The sequence below is a fragment of the Aquarana catesbeiana genome, linkage group LG08, assembly GCF_042186555.1.
Source record: "Aquarana catesbeiana isolate 2022-GZ linkage group LG08, ASM4218655v1, whole genome shotgun sequence".
NCBI lineage: Eukaryota > Metazoa > Chordata > Amphibia > Anura > Ranidae > Aquarana > Aquarana catesbeiana.
Window position 1 is genome coordinate 77,620,135 of NC_133331.1, and position 17,523 is coordinate 77,637,657.

At 42.7% G+C, this 17,523-nt stretch overlaps 1 protein-coding gene across 2 annotated transcripts in view; it reads left to right on the plus strand.

The window, feature by feature from the left end:
• LOC141105863 (alpha-2-macroglobulin-like) overlaps window positions 1-17,523 on the plus strand; it is a 127,175-nt gene that overhangs the window by 36,136 nt on the left and 73,516 nt on the right. For both annotated transcript variants that reach the window (XM_073596016.1, XM_073596017.1), the window contains exons 11-12: window positions 220-381; window positions 7,904-8,134. In XM_073596016.1, the coding sequence (XP_073452117.1) occupies window positions 220-381; window positions 7,904-8,134 (393 nt within the window). The remainder of the gene's footprint in view (window positions 1-219; window positions 382-7,903; window positions 8,135-17,523) is intronic.

Below are 17,523 nucleotides of genomic sequence, written 5' to 3' on the forward strand. Positions count from 1 at the left end.
GCTTTTGTATTCCCATTGACTTGTATAAAAAGAAAAGCAATTTCAGATGAAATTACGAGCCTATCCATACAGGTCCTTTGGAAGGTGCAGCAATATACTGCCCCATGATGCCTTCACAATGTCATGAAATTTTCCTTTGATTTAGTTTGGCTGTCTAGCACTTGTTGCCTGCCACTTCCATAGCAGCTGGATAAAAATATATCTTTTGCCTTTTCACAGGTGTTCCTGGAAGATGCTGCAGGAAAGCCCATTTCTAATGAGACAGTGACACTATATGTGGGTTCTGATGGAATAAACTACACCTACACCACAGGGCCCGATGGTACAGCAGATTTCTCTATTGATACCACGCCATTCTACCAGAATTCCATAACGCTAAGGGTAAGAACAAGTTGGGAAGAAGCTTAGGAGTATTTGCTCTGCAAATCACAGGTTGGACTTGAGTCTTTTTTCAACCTCACCTACTATGTAGCTATGTAACTAAGAAATTAATACAAAATTCCTATAAAAGAATTGGTTGTGACAAGCTGATAAATTAGGATTGTTTTTCTGACAGTGTCAATGTGGTGCTAGAAGTGAATTTGGAATGTTTAGAGATCCTCATTTTCATTGATTTGTGAAGTGGATGCTTCTCTAGGCAGAGGAGACAAGGAAGCCATGAGGGTTCCAGCATTATTCTACCTCGCTTAACCTCCCTGGCGGTATGATTATTTCGGATTTTAGGTGCTGAAAGCGGTACAATTATTTTGCATGGAAATTTGGCGTTTTATATTGTAGGTCTGTAAATCTTAACAATAACACACTTAAATCTGTCCAAACCAGAGTCTAGTAGATATCCCGGGTATGATAAAGTTTGAAACACAAAAACATAAATTATAATATAATAAATAAAAATAAATAATTAAAAAAAATAGTAATAAAATAAATTTCCCCACAATTCACTATCGCTCAATTCTGCAAGTGTTCTAATTTACTATCGCTGTTTTCTAGCTGGTCTAAAGCCACTTTTGACGTAAAGGGACACTTTTTGGTTGCTATGGACAATCTCCAGTTTCCAGGCAGAAAGAACAGTGTATATCATGTAAAACTGCATGCAGGGCATGGGCCAAAGCACTGGGGACAAAAGGGATGTGAAATCATTTCATACAGTACTGTAATCTGTAAGATTACAGTACTGTATGTGTTATGATTTTGACATTTTTTTGAATTTGCCGCCAGGCTCAGCCCCCGTGCGTCGCGCTGCTCGCAGGGAACGGAGCCTGGCACGGAGAGGCTTCGGAGGAGGACGGAGCCCTCGGACACTGCGGGGGACATCGCAGGATCCCGGGGACAAGGTAAGTAACGCCTCCCCAGGATCCTGCAATGCGATCCCGAGTGTGGCTCGGGGTTACCACTAATGGTACTGAATTTTAACCCCGAGCCACACTCGGGAAAACCGCCAGGGAGGTTAAGGTGATTGTAGCCCTATTAGTGCACTTGTGACAGAAACAATGGAGTACTGACCGTGATTAAAAAAAAAAAAAAAAAAAGTATAAAGAACAGTACTCAATAGATTCTGGCTGTATTCTAGTAAGTGTAGCGCTACCCCCGCAGGGTTGCGGTTAGGCTGGGCCTTCTGCTCTGTGCCTCAGCATCTTTAAGAACTTCAGCCCCTCTGACACACTAGGTTGAGTGTAAAAAACATGCAATGTCACAGAAAATCACTGAAAGTTATATTGAGTACCCAGTAGTAGTACTATATTAAAAAAAAAGGCACGGATCTAGTTAGTTGGGGAAAATTATAATATTGTCACCTAATATGGCTGGTAACGAATAGAAATGGATTAACAAATTGTAATAGCCCCATCTAGCATACATGGTGATTAGCAATAAGGACTAGCAATAAGATGACACTTGGCACTCAGATTAGCATAAACAGTAGCAAGGTCACCTAAAGTGCAGCAGCGAAAAGTAATAAAGCTTGATTTACCAAACACAGGAATAACCTGTCAAAGTGCATTAATAGTTACTATGCTAGGATTAGACTGACTAGATGTGCACTGTCCATTTAAATGAAGGAACGGGGAGAAGGGAACATCGGCGATTTGCATGATGGTTATATGGGAGGAGCAGACTTTTATGCTGTTCTGCGGACTATCGTTGGGGCTCTTTAGGAAGCGTTGGTGCACTTAATGACAGTTTCAATAAACGCATCTCATTATGCAGACCGTTTGTGGCATCTCTCAGTCTCTTATTGATTTGTGCAGACTGCTGCCTGTGGCTGATCCCAAACACTTGTGTTACCTTATTGGCCAACTGGTAGCAGGCTGTTCATTTGACAATACAGAGTTATAGGGAGGGATGAGCTAAACAAATTTCACAGCAAAATCACAGAAAAACAAAAATGCTTGATTATGCTCATTCAGCTGCTTTAGTAAATTTTGCAATTTGCTTAAAAAAAAAAAAAAAACTACTCTTTATTTCTTTATTTAGAAGGTGTTTGTTTTTTATGGAGAGAAGGGGTATTTAATTTAATTTAATTTAATATTCTTTGAATGTGTGACAGATGTTTAGTTGTAATAACCACCACTGCACTGGAAGATTACAGTGGAAAGGGTGAAGGAATGAGGACAGGGACAGAGGAGGATTTCAACTAAAAGAAGAGCAACCAGAACAAGGGAAACATCTTACCGACTGTCCCTTGTGCCAATTTTTGTGGTCTTATTTTTAGCTTGTTTTTAGCTTCAGTCATACCTGTGCACAGCTATTGCATTAGGGTGTACACCAACCTCAAACATACATGCCTTTCTCTGCAGCCTCAGCTACATGGGGCAGTGAATGAATGGGATGCTCTGTGCTGAGTGGCTTCCTGTTCATTCACAAACTGAAGCATAGTAAACACAGTTGAATGAATGGACACAGTGGGCGAGTGTGTTCATTTAGAAAAGGAAGGGGACAGTAAATTACATATTTACTAGCCCCTTCCCCCTCTCTCCATCCTGAAACATCCCCGTAGCAGCTGGGGGAAGAGGAGAGGAGGGAAGTAAGCAGCAGTGCGAGGTGGATGGCCAACAAGGGGTGGGGGGGAGAACGGGAAGTAGAGGGAATCAGAAATGCACATAGTAATTAGGGTGTACCCATGCACACCTGGCACACCACCTGCACATGCCTATGGCTTCACTTAATAACTACCTTCATTTCACCTTTTCTTTATTGACATCAGTGCATTTTGCCACAATGGTGACATTTTACTGAAATCTCCAGAATCAGATTTTCACATAAATATCTGGAAAATAAATACCCTCAATTGCGCCATTACCTGATAGGTACCATCCTTGTGTTGAAGAATAATGCCCCGTACACACGACCGGATTTTCGGACAACAAATGTTGGATGTGAGCTTGTTGGCTGAAAGTCCGACCGTGTGTATGCCCCATCAAACATTTGTTGTCCGACTTTCCGCCAACAAATGTTGGCTAGCAGGTTCTCAAATTTTCCGCCAACAAAACTTTGTTGTTGGAATTTCCGATCATGTGTACACAAGTCCGACGCACAAAAGTTTACGCATGCTCGGAATCAAGCAGAAGAGCAGCACTGGCTACTGGCTTCCTTTTTCTCAGCTCGTAGTACGTCTTGTACATCACCACGTTCCCACGTTTGTAATTGTTGGGCAACATTTGTGTGACCGTGTGTATGCAAGAAAAGTTGGAGCCAACAACCTTCTAACAAAATTCCACGGTTTTGTTGTTGGAAAGTCCAATCGTGTGTACGGGGCATTAGAGTACAATATGATGGGCACCCCAGTTCAGCAAGAGGGGCGATGTCCATATCCATAGGGTTGAAGATGTTCTAATCTTTCTGACAAACCTTTCTGAATATGTAGAATTTTTATTGAGCTCTCCCTAAACCCTCAGCCATAATCTTGTACGGTTACCTTTGTGTAGGCAGAACAGCTGGGTTTCCGCACTTTAATTCAGCAGTAACTTTCTAAAGTAGACCTCCACTTTCTGTATCTAATATAGGCTCACTAGCTCATTATAATTTTAGAGACACTATTTCTGTTGTTACAATGTAAGGATTCCCATAGATACAAAATCACAGTCATCCAGTTCATCTGCTTTCACTCGGATTGGTGGGCAAGTTTTAGCGAGCACTGTTTGGGGAGAAATAGCCAAATTGACAAGTTACTATTGTTCCCTCCAAAATAAATAAATAAGTATCTCTGCTCTACAAATCCTCGCAAGCCAGACATTCATGTTTCTAAATCCATTAAAGCAGTATTGAACTCAGCAAAAAAAAAATGAAAAGGTGGTCTCCCTGCAGGTTGATGTCATAATGTGCTAGTATGCACTGACATCTTCCCTTTGAGACAGAGAAAGGGGCTGAGGACAGAGATACCCCAGTCCCTTTCTCAGCAGCCTCAGCATTGAAGATGAATGAACAAGAGACAGCCACTCCCGTTCATTCATAAACTGAAACAGAACAAACCGTTTACTATGCTCAGTTATTACAGGACACTGGAGTGATCGGTAGCGATCACTCTCTATGTCCTATTCGGAAAAGGAAGGGGCCGGTTAATGACATATTTACTGGCCCTTTCCTCCCCTCTCCATCCTGACACATCCCCCCAGAAGCCGGCGGGAGAGGAGAGGAGGGAGTCGGCTGCAGGGGGACGAGGAGGGGTGGAGGAGAAGCACACAGCGGGGTGAAGGAGGAGGACAGGGGGCCATAGAACACGGAGCTGGAGGATGAGGAGGATATCACGGACATTGGGGGACGTATGGCATTTTACAGCCGTGGGAGGGAGAGGAGGAAAATCGGGTGTCTGAAAAGCCATGCAGGGATATCGGTGCTCGCAACTGTCCCCCCTGCACTGATCATCCCTGGCTGTCAAGGGACAATCATCCATGTGTGCAGTGTGGGGCACAGTGGGCCCCCCCCCATTGGGGGCATGTGTGCAGTGAACACCCTGCACACGTGGATGATACCCCACTAGCTGCTGCTATGCTTTAAAGGAAACAGGTCTCCGCATCTTCATTTTATCTACTGTAACAATTTTGACCTTTAGGAAATGTCACAGCCATGCAGACAGGAATGTAAAAGCGTATAAAATATGTCAGCAATATGAATGGAGGATGAGTGGTGGTGAATGAATGGTCTGCCTCCTCTATTCACAGTTGCTTTTCATTAATGGAAGCTATAATACAGCTTCCATGAAGAGAGGATTGGGTCAGAAAGGGCAGGCATAGTCAGCACTCTTAAATGCTTATGACAGGTTTAGCAACTGTATTAACCCCAACTGTACTGGAAGATTGCTGCTGTGGGGGTATGGTGGGGGCGGGGCAGAGGATTTCATATTTCTACAGCTGCCAGCACAATGTACATTTCTCATTGAATGTCAGTACCATCCCTTCATGCACAAAAAACCCTAACAGCTAACTCAAGGACTTTACTGGTACCTTAAGGATAAAATGTCAAAAAAAATTTTGTTACAAAGATTAAAAACAATGTATAAACAGTATCTCACAAAAGTAAGCACACCCCTCACATTTCTGTAAATATTTTATTATATCTTTTCATATGACAACACTGAAGAAATGACACTTTGCTACAATGTAAAGTAGTGAGTGTGCAGCTTGTATAACAGTGTAAATTAACTGTCCCCTCGAAATAACTCAACGCACAACCATAAGAGCCCTTGCACACTGGGGCGGGGGGCGGCGTCGGCGGTAAAACGCCGCTATTATTAGTGGCGTTTTACCGTCGGTATGCGGCCGCTAGCGGGGGGGTATTACCCCCCCGCTAGCGGCCGAGAAAGGGTTAAATACCACCGCAAAGCGCCTCTGCAGAGGCGCATTGCCGGCGGTATAGCCGCGCCGTCCCATTGATTTCAATGGGCAGGAGCGGTAAAGGAGCGGTATACACACCGCTCCTTCACCGCTCCGAAGATGCTGCTGGCAGGACTTTTTTTTTACCGTCCTGCCAGCGCATCGCTCCAGTGTGCAAGCCCTGGGATGACAGCAGCGGCACTTTCGGGGCGGTTTGCAGGCGCTATTATTAGCGCAATAGCGCCTGCAAACCGCCCCAGTGTGCAAGGGCTCTTAATGTCTAAACCGCTGGCAACAAGAGTGAGTACACCCCTAAGTGAAAATGTCCAAATTGGGCCCAAAGTGTCAATATTTTGTGTGGCCACCATTATTTTCCAGCACTGCCTTAAGCCTCTTGGGCATGGAGTTCACCAGAGCTTCACAGGTTGCCACTGGAGTCCTCTTCCACCCCTCCATGACGACATCATGGAGCTGGTGGATGTTAGAGACCTTGCGCTCCTCCACCTTCTGTTTGAGGATGCCCCACAGATGCTCATAGGGTTTAGGTCTGGAGACATGCTTAGCCAGTCCATCACCTTTACCCTCAGCTTCTTTAACAAGGCAGTGGTCATCTTGGAGGTCTGTTTGGGTTCGTTATGATGGAATACATACATGTATCATGCTCTGCTTCAGTATGTCACAGTACATGTTGGCATTCATGGTTCCCTCAATGAACTGTAGCTCCCCAGTGCCGGCAGCACTTATGCAGCTCTGAGGTGATTTATGTTATGTATAAATGTTTAAAAGATTGGAATTGATGCTTATATACTTTTCATTTTAGAGCTTTTGCTGTAGTTTTACTCCTGAAGAAGTGGGCTCTGACCCATGAAAACGCACCTGCGTTGAGAAGTCGCAGCAAGCATACTCATCACCTGGCTGCAGTAGGGTGTTGAGGAATAGTTAATAGCATTACAATTATGTATTTCCTCTCCTCCCTTTTTGTACATATATGTTGTGGTAACAATCTATTGCTACATCAGTGCTAAAACCGCCCATTTTTCCCATTTAGCCGCGTTTTTACATTTGCATTATTGCGCATTTTTCCCACGTTTTTTGGCATTAGCGTTCTCTCATTAAAGTGATTGTAAACGCCCGTTTTTGTTTTTTTTTAAATAACAAACATGTTATACTTACCTCCTCTGTGCAGGTTTTGCACAGAGCAGCCCGGATCCTCCTCTTCTCTGGTCCCTCTTCGCTGCTCCTAGCCCCTCCCTCCTTGCAGCTTGCTACAGGGGGCACCCAAGCCGAGTCAGAGCTCCGTGTATCCATTCAGACACAGAGCCCAGACCTGGCCCCTCCCCTCTCTCCCCTGATTGGCTGTGACAGAGCAGGGGCGCCATTGGCTCCAGCAGCTGTCAATCAAAGTCAATCAGCCAATCAGGAGGAGTGTCCTGGATGGCTGAGGGGATCGTGGACATTGCTGGAGAGAGAAGGGGCCAGGAAATTAATTAGGGTGGTGCTGGGGGGGTCTTCTACATACAGAATGGACGCACAGATCAGCTGCTCAGCTCAGGTGCCCCATAGCAAGCTGCTTGCTGTGGGGGCACTCTGTTGGAACGCCGGTGATTGACCCGAGAAGAGGAGGATCCGGGCTGCTCTGTGCAAAACCACTACACAGAGCAGGTAAGTATAACATGTTTGTTATTTTTAAACACAGAAAAAAACAAGACTTTAAACTCATTCACAGAATATTTCTTAAAGTGATATTAATGATCTGGGTCCTGTCAAGGATGCTGTGTCTTGAATGTTGTAAAGGATGACGTGTCTACAATGTTGTAATGTGATTCATGGTAGCCTGCTTTGTGTTTTAAGATGAATGTCCAGTCTGATGATTTTGTTGCTGACTTGTGAATTTTGGAAAAAATGGGGTGCATTTTTTAGTAGGGCTCATCTCTTTACTCAGTTTGAAGTTCATCAGACCTCTGTATTGTCACACTGACCAATGGAGAAAAAAATATAAAATAAAATAAAAAAAAAAAAAAAAACACATTCATTCCCTTTAAAATACAATTTTTTGTGAACAGTGGTGATGGGAATTGTTTTCACTGTTGTTACAGGTCTCCCACAAGAAAAGAGATCGACAATGCTACAGTCATTCTTCGTTGTTCCCCACATATGAAGAGGATTCCAGAAGCATAAACAATTTCTACTCCAGAAGCAAAAGTTACCTAAAGATACAGCCCATATTCCGCACTCTGAAGTGTGAGGAGCAGGAGAACCTCACAGTACACTACACTCTGACCCCAGAAGGAGTTGCAAACATGAGCCATGCTGTATTCCATCACCTGGTGAGTATACACTCTTGTTCTGGCCTCACAGGATTTCCTTAGTTTTACCCCCATCATTCTCAGAAATCAAAGAAATACTGAATGGACATAACACAGGTCCATGGAGAATAAATACAGAAAAAGTGAAGTGTGTGATTAATTGAGGCCAAATTTTCCACTACATTATTTTGTTCTTATTGGGAATACAGCATCATTAATGGGATATAGGCACATTAATCCCACCTTTGGGCTAGATTATCATATGCACAGAACTGCTTCCTAGTGCTCATAACAGGTACATGCCAGGGTTCCTCCAGGTTCAGTTTTTGTTATTTATTGTATTTTTTCTGACAGGTATTAAGTCAGTACTGATTCTAGCTGTTCTCTTCCTAAGCGGATTGTCAGAATGTTACAAACAGCCTACTGCCTTTTAATTACATCTACTTTTTAACTGTACAGACCCATACACATCCTTTTTTTTAATGACCCTGCAATCTATTGTTCTATACATTGTTTTTTACTGTGCATTTCTGCCTCCTTAGCAACGTCCTCAATAATGTCCTTAAGCTATCCTTTTCTGCTCACTTCCTGGTGTTCTGAATGAGAAATGCACACTGGTTGTAGCCCTGTATACTGCTCTATAAAAAAAAAAATGTCAAACTACCAAATCAAAATAAAAGTAAATATAATGTGTATGAAGCCCCTCACCTCATCCCCGATATATTATGGAAAAAATAGAAAAAGATTGCCCCAGGGATTGTATCGGGGGTGGGGTGGGGAGAAGAGTAATAAATATGTGGTTTGATGTAACACGGGTAACGAAAATAGTAAAAATATATACTTTATTCAAAAAATTTTACATGAAATATATAGTTAAAAGACAATGACGAACAGCTCATACAGTTGATTTCCTATATCATGTTGCAGGGGACTCTACGGTAGAGAAACACACACAAACATGATATTCAAGAAACCCAACATGTTTCGGATTATTATTAGTACAATTCCTTCTTCGGGGGTTTCCTGTGAGGATATATTTTATGATCTAAAAAAAATGCATAAATAGAACATAACAGTCATTTTACAAGGATATATGAAAATATATGAAATAGAGTATAAGTAGTGGGGATAGGAGCTTGGGGGGAGAGAAAAGGAAAACATCAGCTATAATCAAAGGACTTACTAGTTCAAAAAACAGCAACCGTATCCTAGACGAATGATAATTTGATGGCTTGTCGAATGCCGCTAAGAGCTACAGATTAGAAATTACATGAAGCTTCTCCAATGTGTCTAATAGAGCTTAGCATCGCATCAAGGACACATCGGATATGCCAGGCCACGGAGTCCACAAGGAACAGCTCAGTGACCATTTAAGGGTCATAAAGTAATGGGATAAACAATGATGGAATATACCAAAAGAAATCAGGTAGCAAGTGACTTACTTACGCTATCATGTACAAAACAGTCATCAATCAGATTTTTCTGATACTTCATCTATTGCTTCTAGTATGTTGCAATCTTTTTCTAAACAAACTAAACGCACAAGAAAACCAAAAAGACATAGGGATAGAGATAGCTCTGAGGGGAGACCCAAACGTAGCTAGGGTAATCGTACATGCAAAACTCCCACCAAAACACCAACGTCTACCCCACAAACATATGACAGTAATTCTGCCACAGTTCATTCTAGGTCCAGTATAAAAGAAACTGCTCCCCTTACCAATGTCAGAATTCCTAGTTTATTTCAGCCAAAAAACTCAGGCTCCCCTCTGACCCCTCCAGTGTAGAACACACTACATCCTAAACAGTACCTTAATATAACATTATCAATCTTTCCTCTTACCCCCTTACAGTGGACGAAATTTGCGTACTTTCTAGGGAACTCACATTTTGTCCAAATCGCAAAATTGATAAATTCGAAACAATAAAGGATTTACATTTATTTACATGGAAGTTTCAATTACAAGAGTCTGTTTGACAAGGCAGATGTAGATTCAATTACCTTTCAATCTCTTAATGAGCGTCAAGCACTAGCTAATCTAAATGCACTCCTAGAAGAGAGCGTCACTCGAGACCTTATCGATGTCATCGATTTAGAATCTCTTTTAAACCAATCCACCAACTCTACAACGACCGGTCAAACACCCTCGAAATTAAAGAAAAAATCTGATCTCTATCCCTCCTCGAGCTCTAATCATAGCATATCCAATTTTTTAAAACTGATTACTCAGGATATAAAAAGTATGAGTATAACTACAAGTTTACCTGATAATTTAACAACTAAATGAAAAAACAGCCCTTAACGCGTTATCAAATAACCCGAATGTGGTCATCAGACCTTCAGATAAGGGTGGAAATATTGTACTGATGAACAATGCCAATTATATATCGATGTGTATGAAAATACTTAACAACACCGATTGGTACAGACCCATTAAACTTGAAACAATTACTCTGTTCAACGAGGAGTTCTACATCCTCGTTGACAGGGCACTTAACAACAATATAATCTCCAATCAATTATGGAAATTTATTCCTACTTCATTCCCAGTCATCCCTACATTTTACTCTCTCCCAAAGATCCATAAAAACAAAATGGATCCTCCAGGCAGACCCATTGTGTCGGGCAATGAATCCATTACCGAAAACCTTTCGAAAGTAGTGGATTAACACCTTAGACCACTAGTGTCTTCCCTACGCTCATATGTAAGAGACACGATACACCTACTTCAAATCATCTAGGTGACGGATCATACTATTTTGGTCTCCATCGACGTAGAAACACTCTACAGCTCCATACCGCACAACAAGGGGTTAACTTGCATTCTAAAAATGTTATCTCAAATTACCTCTCTAGAGAAAGCATTTAATGAATTCATATTGCTGGCACTAGATTTTATACTTCGACATAATGTCTTCAGCTTCCATGGACAATATTTCCTCCAGGTACAGGGCGTGGCCATGGGCACCTGTTGTGCCCCTGGCTATGCCAATCTGTACCTGGGGGAATGGGAGAGAACCCTATTCGATGACGAGGACCTCTCTATGTGGCGCAGGTACATCGATGACATCTTCGTCTTATGGGAGGGACCAATTGATTTACTTAATGCCTTTCTAACCATTCTGAATTGTAACTGATTCAATTTAAATTTTACGATGCTATATGATCACACATCATCTATAACATTTCTAGAGGTTGAGATCTTCAAGGACTCCAATAACTCATTAGCTTGTAAACTTCATCGTAAACCCACATCAGGCAATACTATTTTGCATTCTGATAGTTTTCACCCAAGACCATTAATTAATTCCATCCCCTTCAGTCAATTTTTAAGGATCAAACTTAATTGCTCCAACAATGATGGCTTTCTTCGAGAAGCCAGGGCCCTTAAAAATCGCCTTTTGGACAGAGGCTATAGCCATAGATGCTTAAAAAGAGCTTTTAACAAAGCAAATAATCGTGATAGACAAGATCTGTTACGATCACAGAATAAATCTACTCCTAGCACGAACTCCTATACTAGGGTAATTACTACCTTTTCAAACGAACTTACACAGCTAAGACAAATTTTGACCAAGTATTGGCATGTTCTTACCTACGATCCAATAGTGGGCCCTTTTGTATCTCCAAATCCTTTGGTCACCTTCAGACGCAATACGTCAGTAGGTGACCGCTTAGTTAAAAGCGAATTTAAGGGACTTACTCGTGGTGACCCTTGTAATACTCTTGGCACTGTTCCCTGTGGCTATTGCCGGTACATTAACACAGATAAAAATCCACGTCTTCCCAACGGATGGATTTTCTCCCCCAAAACACTATGCCAACTGCCAGACCACATTTGTGGTGTATTTACTACAATGTGAATGCGGTTGTTATTATGTGGGAAAAACCATCCAAAAATTGTGCAAGCGTTTATATCGCCACATAGCAGTCATGAAAACCAAAAACCCAGACTTTCCTTTGGGTCGCCATGCAGCGTTAGTCCATAGTGAACATTTTCCGAAGGTATCAGTCTTGGTACTGGACCGACTCCACCAAACTCCCAGAGGAGGTGACCTCAATAAATTACTCCTCCAATGGGAAATGAGGTGGATCTTGAACCTTAACGCCACCTCACCCAAAGGCCTGAATGAAATATTGAGTTTCAAACCTTTCCTACAGGGCTTCACATCAGGGGGCTATGAAGGTGACTTGTAGCTATGTATACTCCATATTCTTATCAACGAATATTATCCTGTTATATAGATGAGTCGCAGTTATATACACTCCATATTCCTTTTAATGACTATTATTCTGTTATTATAAAGATGACTTGGAGTTATGTATACTCCATATTCTTATCAATGATTATATGCTGTTTGCTCTGTATTGTTTTTCCATTATTAATTTTGAAAATTTCAGGATCCAGCATTTATGTTATATGAGTTCTACCTATGCTATTTATATTGTACAATTTATGCGGTTGGTACTTAATATATCAATGCATTGTGACGGATATGTAATTAATTAATATTCTATGTTTTTCAGTTCCACTTCCGATCTCCTATATCAGGCCATGTTTTTGCTTCCCTATTGGTGAGCATCGATCATCCGGGGCCCTGGTGGATAGATGTCCGGGGCCTTCTGGTGTCCCCCGGCATGGGGAGGCCCCACACCTTCCGGTTTGGGGCCTCACTGTGGGCTGAGGTCCGGCCTTGACCGCCGCTCGCACATGCGCGATACGGCCGTCTCTTAGGCCGGCTCCGGCTATGCCCTCTCCTCCCATGTCGGAGGCGCTCCGACGTCATCGCACCCTCCGACACGGTGACGCCAGATGCCGCCGCGCAGGGGGAACAGTACCCAGCGAACTATGTCTTTTTGCTGACACTTCAGTCAGCTGTCGGAGACACGTTGCTGAGCTCGGTGCGGCCCCCAGCACATTACTATTACAAGCGGCATTCTTCGCCCCTTGAGGCAGGACTCTCCCTGACCATCTGCTATTTAAGTTTCCAGGTGGCAACACTTCCCTGTTGCACACCTAGACTCCACATCTAGGAATAGAGAGTTTTTATCGCAGATTCAATCATCCACTAAGTACCGACTTTGCTGCCTGACTTTGTAACTGTTTACCTTTGGTTTTTATTCAACCTTTATAATTAACCATTTATGTCATGGGCATCTAGGTGGTTTAATGTGTAAATATAGCCCTCAGCCGGACTGTGTATCCCATTGCACTAGTCTCTGTTTGGCCTTACACAGTGTTTCATTCAAGTCACTTGCTACCTGATTTCTTTTGGTATATTCCATCATTGTTTATCCCATTACTTTATGACCCTTATATGGTCCTTTCAGGCAATCTTTCAGACATTGGAGAAGCTTCATATAATTTCTAATCTGTAGCTCTTAGTACTACATATATGGGCCCACATAGCGTTCTACTCCCCCAAAGGCATTTTTGACTGGTATCATGGAGATTGGAACTTGGTGCGGCATTCGATAAGCCATCAAATTATCATCTGTCTAGGATACGATTACTGTTTTTTTGAACTAGTAAGTCCTTTGATTATAGCTGATTTTTTCCTTTTCTCTCCCCCCCCAAGCTCCTGTCCCCACTACTTATACTCTATTTCATATATTTTCATACATCCTTGTAAAATGACTGTTCTATTTATGTATTTTTTTAGATCATACAATATATCCTCACAGGAAACCCCTGAAGAAGGAATTGTACTAATAATAATCCGAAACATGTTGGGTTTCTTGAATATCATGTTTGTGTGTGTTTCTCTAACGTAGAGTCCCCTGCAACATGATATAGGAAATCAACTGTATGAGATGTTCGTCATTGTCTTTTAACTATATATTTCATGTAAAATTTTTTGAATAAAGTATATATTTTTACTATTTTTGTTACCCGTGTTACATCAAACCACATATTTATTATTCTTTCCCCCAACCCCCCCCCCCATACAATCCCTGGGGCAATCTTTTTCTATTTTTTCTGTATACTGCTCTATGAGCACTACAAATCCTATAGTCCTTAATCTATCTGAGATGTAGGGTGGCTATGTTCTGACGTGCAGCGGGCCCATGGAGAGCAAACGTAGCCAGATGTCAGGGCCTGGATCTGGCAGTAACTCTTCTTGCTGAGCCACTTGAAATGCTGGACAGCTCCCTGGGCAATTCCTTGAATGATCCGGCGATTCGTCAGATTCAACGACCTGTCAGAATTTGTAACGGAAGTGACTTTCGTCTCCGCCATCTTGCTACAACCCGCACCCGTCCACAGTAAGAATAAAGTGAGAAGGTGGCAAGCGGTCATCTTGTTACACCCACCGGGTCTGGCATTTCACACTTATTTTAACCACTAAAAACGGAGCTTATATAGTGACATTCAGTGCTTTTAAATCCATCGGACGGTTTTGTTGTTGAATTGTAAAAGCAGCAGCAAGCCTGCTGATCTCACAGATTTGCTGATCTGACAGAACAATGCTGATTTTACAATTCAACATCAATACAGTCATACGGATTTCCAAATACTGTATTTCCCTAAATAAGCTCCGTTTGGTGGTAAAAATAAGTGTGAAATGCCAGACTCCAGTGGGTGTAACAAGATGTCCGCTTGCCCCCTTCTCACTGCATCCTTACTGTGGTGGATGAGTGTGGGGTGTAGCAAGATAGTGGCGACGGAACGTCACTTCCGTTTCAAAATCTGACTGGTCGCCTCATCTGATGAAACACTTGTCTTGAGCCTTGTTTGTCTTGAACCTTAAACTCTTCGCTCCCCCCATTAATGTCCTGATTTAAGCCATGTCTCTGCACTCCATGTTTGCCAAATGATTGTGCTCGCTTCAACCAATATCTTGCTTTTGTTAATCCTGCTGATATCCATATCTTCGCTACCACTCATTACTGATCCTTGGCTTGTTTCTCGACTATGCTTCTGCTTAATCCCAACCTGCGACTATTCGTTACTGACCTTTGGCTTGTTTACTGACTACACTTCTGCTTATCTGCCATTGGACCCCGGCTTGCGCACCTTCTGGTGGGGCAACCCTGAGGGCTGCAATCTGGTACTAACATGCAGCCAAACCCATCTCCAGCATCAGGAGCTCTGGTGAGCACCGGTTAGTATTTAGACCCCGCGTCATCCACCAGGGTGATCTGTTTCTGTACTTATCCAGCTGATCGGTGGGTGCCTTTCTACTGCTATAGCCCCTGGCCTCTGAGCCTGATTCCAGTTTGTTTTACCAGACTCTAGGACAGGAAGTCAGATCACAGTTGCAAAAAAGAAAAAGGGTATTCGGAGAAGGTTGAAAGCAATAGAAGGCACATTTTTTAATTAAAGCGGAGTTCCACCCATAATATATTGTTTACATCAATCAGCATTTGGGACAAAATTTTTTTTACTTACTCTGTCTGCATTGTTGCCATGGGGTCCCTTCTAACCTGCCACTTCTGGGCCAAGGCGATTTACATCATATCCCGCGGTGCCTCCTGGGTGATGTGTGTCATCGTTTCCCAGGAGTCAGTGGACAGCGCCGAAGGATAGCATTACGTTCTTTCAAAACAGGAAATGACACGATCAAAGGTGAATCTACACACTGTCGTGCGCCATGCCCGGCTTACAATGTACATGCGTGAGATCAGGAGGTGCATACTGGGTAGCCAGCATGCGCCTTATACCGGAAGAGAGTCCTAGTAGGCTTCACATGCCCACAATCAAGATGGAATCGATCAGGACGACGAAAATAAGGTAAGTAAATTATAAAAAAAAAAATGTACTGGGAACGGGATTGAAATATATACATGCGTTATTATATATTAATCGCATACAAGCAGAGGGGATGCCAAAAAAATAATAATAATATGTGAGCGGAACTCCGCTTCAAGTATACATTGAACATATTTAAACAAGAGTTTAGTGGCATTATTATTATTATAATACAGGATTTATATAGCGCCAACAGCTTGCGCAGCACTTTACAACATGAGGGCAGACAGTGTAGTAAAAATACAATTCAATACAGGAGGAATCAGAGGGACTTGCTTGTTAGAATTTACAATCTAAAAGGGATTGCTCTATAAACAATAGTCAGTCTTGTGACTCCTCTGAACATCCCCAGTACATAATTGCCCCTTTACTTGATTTACTAAATTATTCAACAAATTCCCAGAGGAGAAAAAAAAAATATTGCTGTTGCCCTAAGCACTGGTCTATGACTGCCTTAAATGTAAATAGAGTATTGGTAACTGTAAGCGCAAACACACAAGTCCATATATAACAGGAGATATAAAAGGCTGAGCAACTTAGTCCATAGGGGACAGGCTGGAAGTTCAAGGGTTAAGTGGTAACCGGTAATGTAATGGTTAAAGTAGTCTGGTAGGCTAGGCGGCTGCTGTTTCCTCAGAGAGCTGGCTCTGTGATGGATGAGAGAGGGGTAGAGAAGGAAGCGCCACCTGAGTGTAGTATTAACAAATGATGTTTTCTTGTGATAGACGCTGGGACCTGTTATCCCACAGCACTGCCATATAAAAGGACATTGCAGACACCTCCCTATTAGGCCTATTGAAGGAGCAGTGGCTCCGAGCACGTAGCCTTCTCTCAACCTCTCTGCTAGCCCTCCTCCCTGGACGATCCCAACCCTGGATACCGAACCCGGAAGCAGATGGACGACCTGTGACGTCATGCACGCTTCACGTGCGCTCCACGCCGGCCCCTAGTCTCTTCCTGATGGCCACAGAAGGAGCTCCCGGCTGGTAATCCACCTTCTGCAGCCCAGCATCCCTGCAGCATCACCACCACAGGATCAGAGGGAACACCGAGGACCACATACCTATACAGATGAGCCTTTTATATGTTTTTATCCTGTAAGTGTGTTTTTACCTGGTGTCATTAAACATCATTTGTTAATACTACACTCAGGTGGCGCTTCCTTCTCTACCCCTGCCTTAAATGTAAATACAGCACTTAGAAAGAAAGTTCAATAAATTTAATGTTGTTCACCATTTAAAAATTTTTACAATTAAAAAGCGGTAGTAAACGCTTTTCTGCAACTTTTACCTACAGTTAAGCTGATATTCATTTTACCTATGGGTAAACTTTATTATCTCCTAAATGTGCACTGTTTAGGAGATATTCACTACTTCTGCAGCCGGTGACCTCACTGGTGCATGCGCACTGTGCTCTGAGGGGATCATAGATCGATGGTACTATCACAGTTTACTGTGCTCCGAAGGGACGGAATGCCGTCCCTTCAGAGCCCTGTGCCGCGGCCGTGGCTCCCTTGCGCATGCACCATTCAAACGGCCGGAACCTGTGAACCCAGAAGGAAGACCTGGTGAAGATGAAAGCCCTGTCAGTGGTGAAAGTGCGCCACTGGAGGGCTTCTTTTTAAGGTAAGTCTTTCATAATGTGCTAGTATGCGAC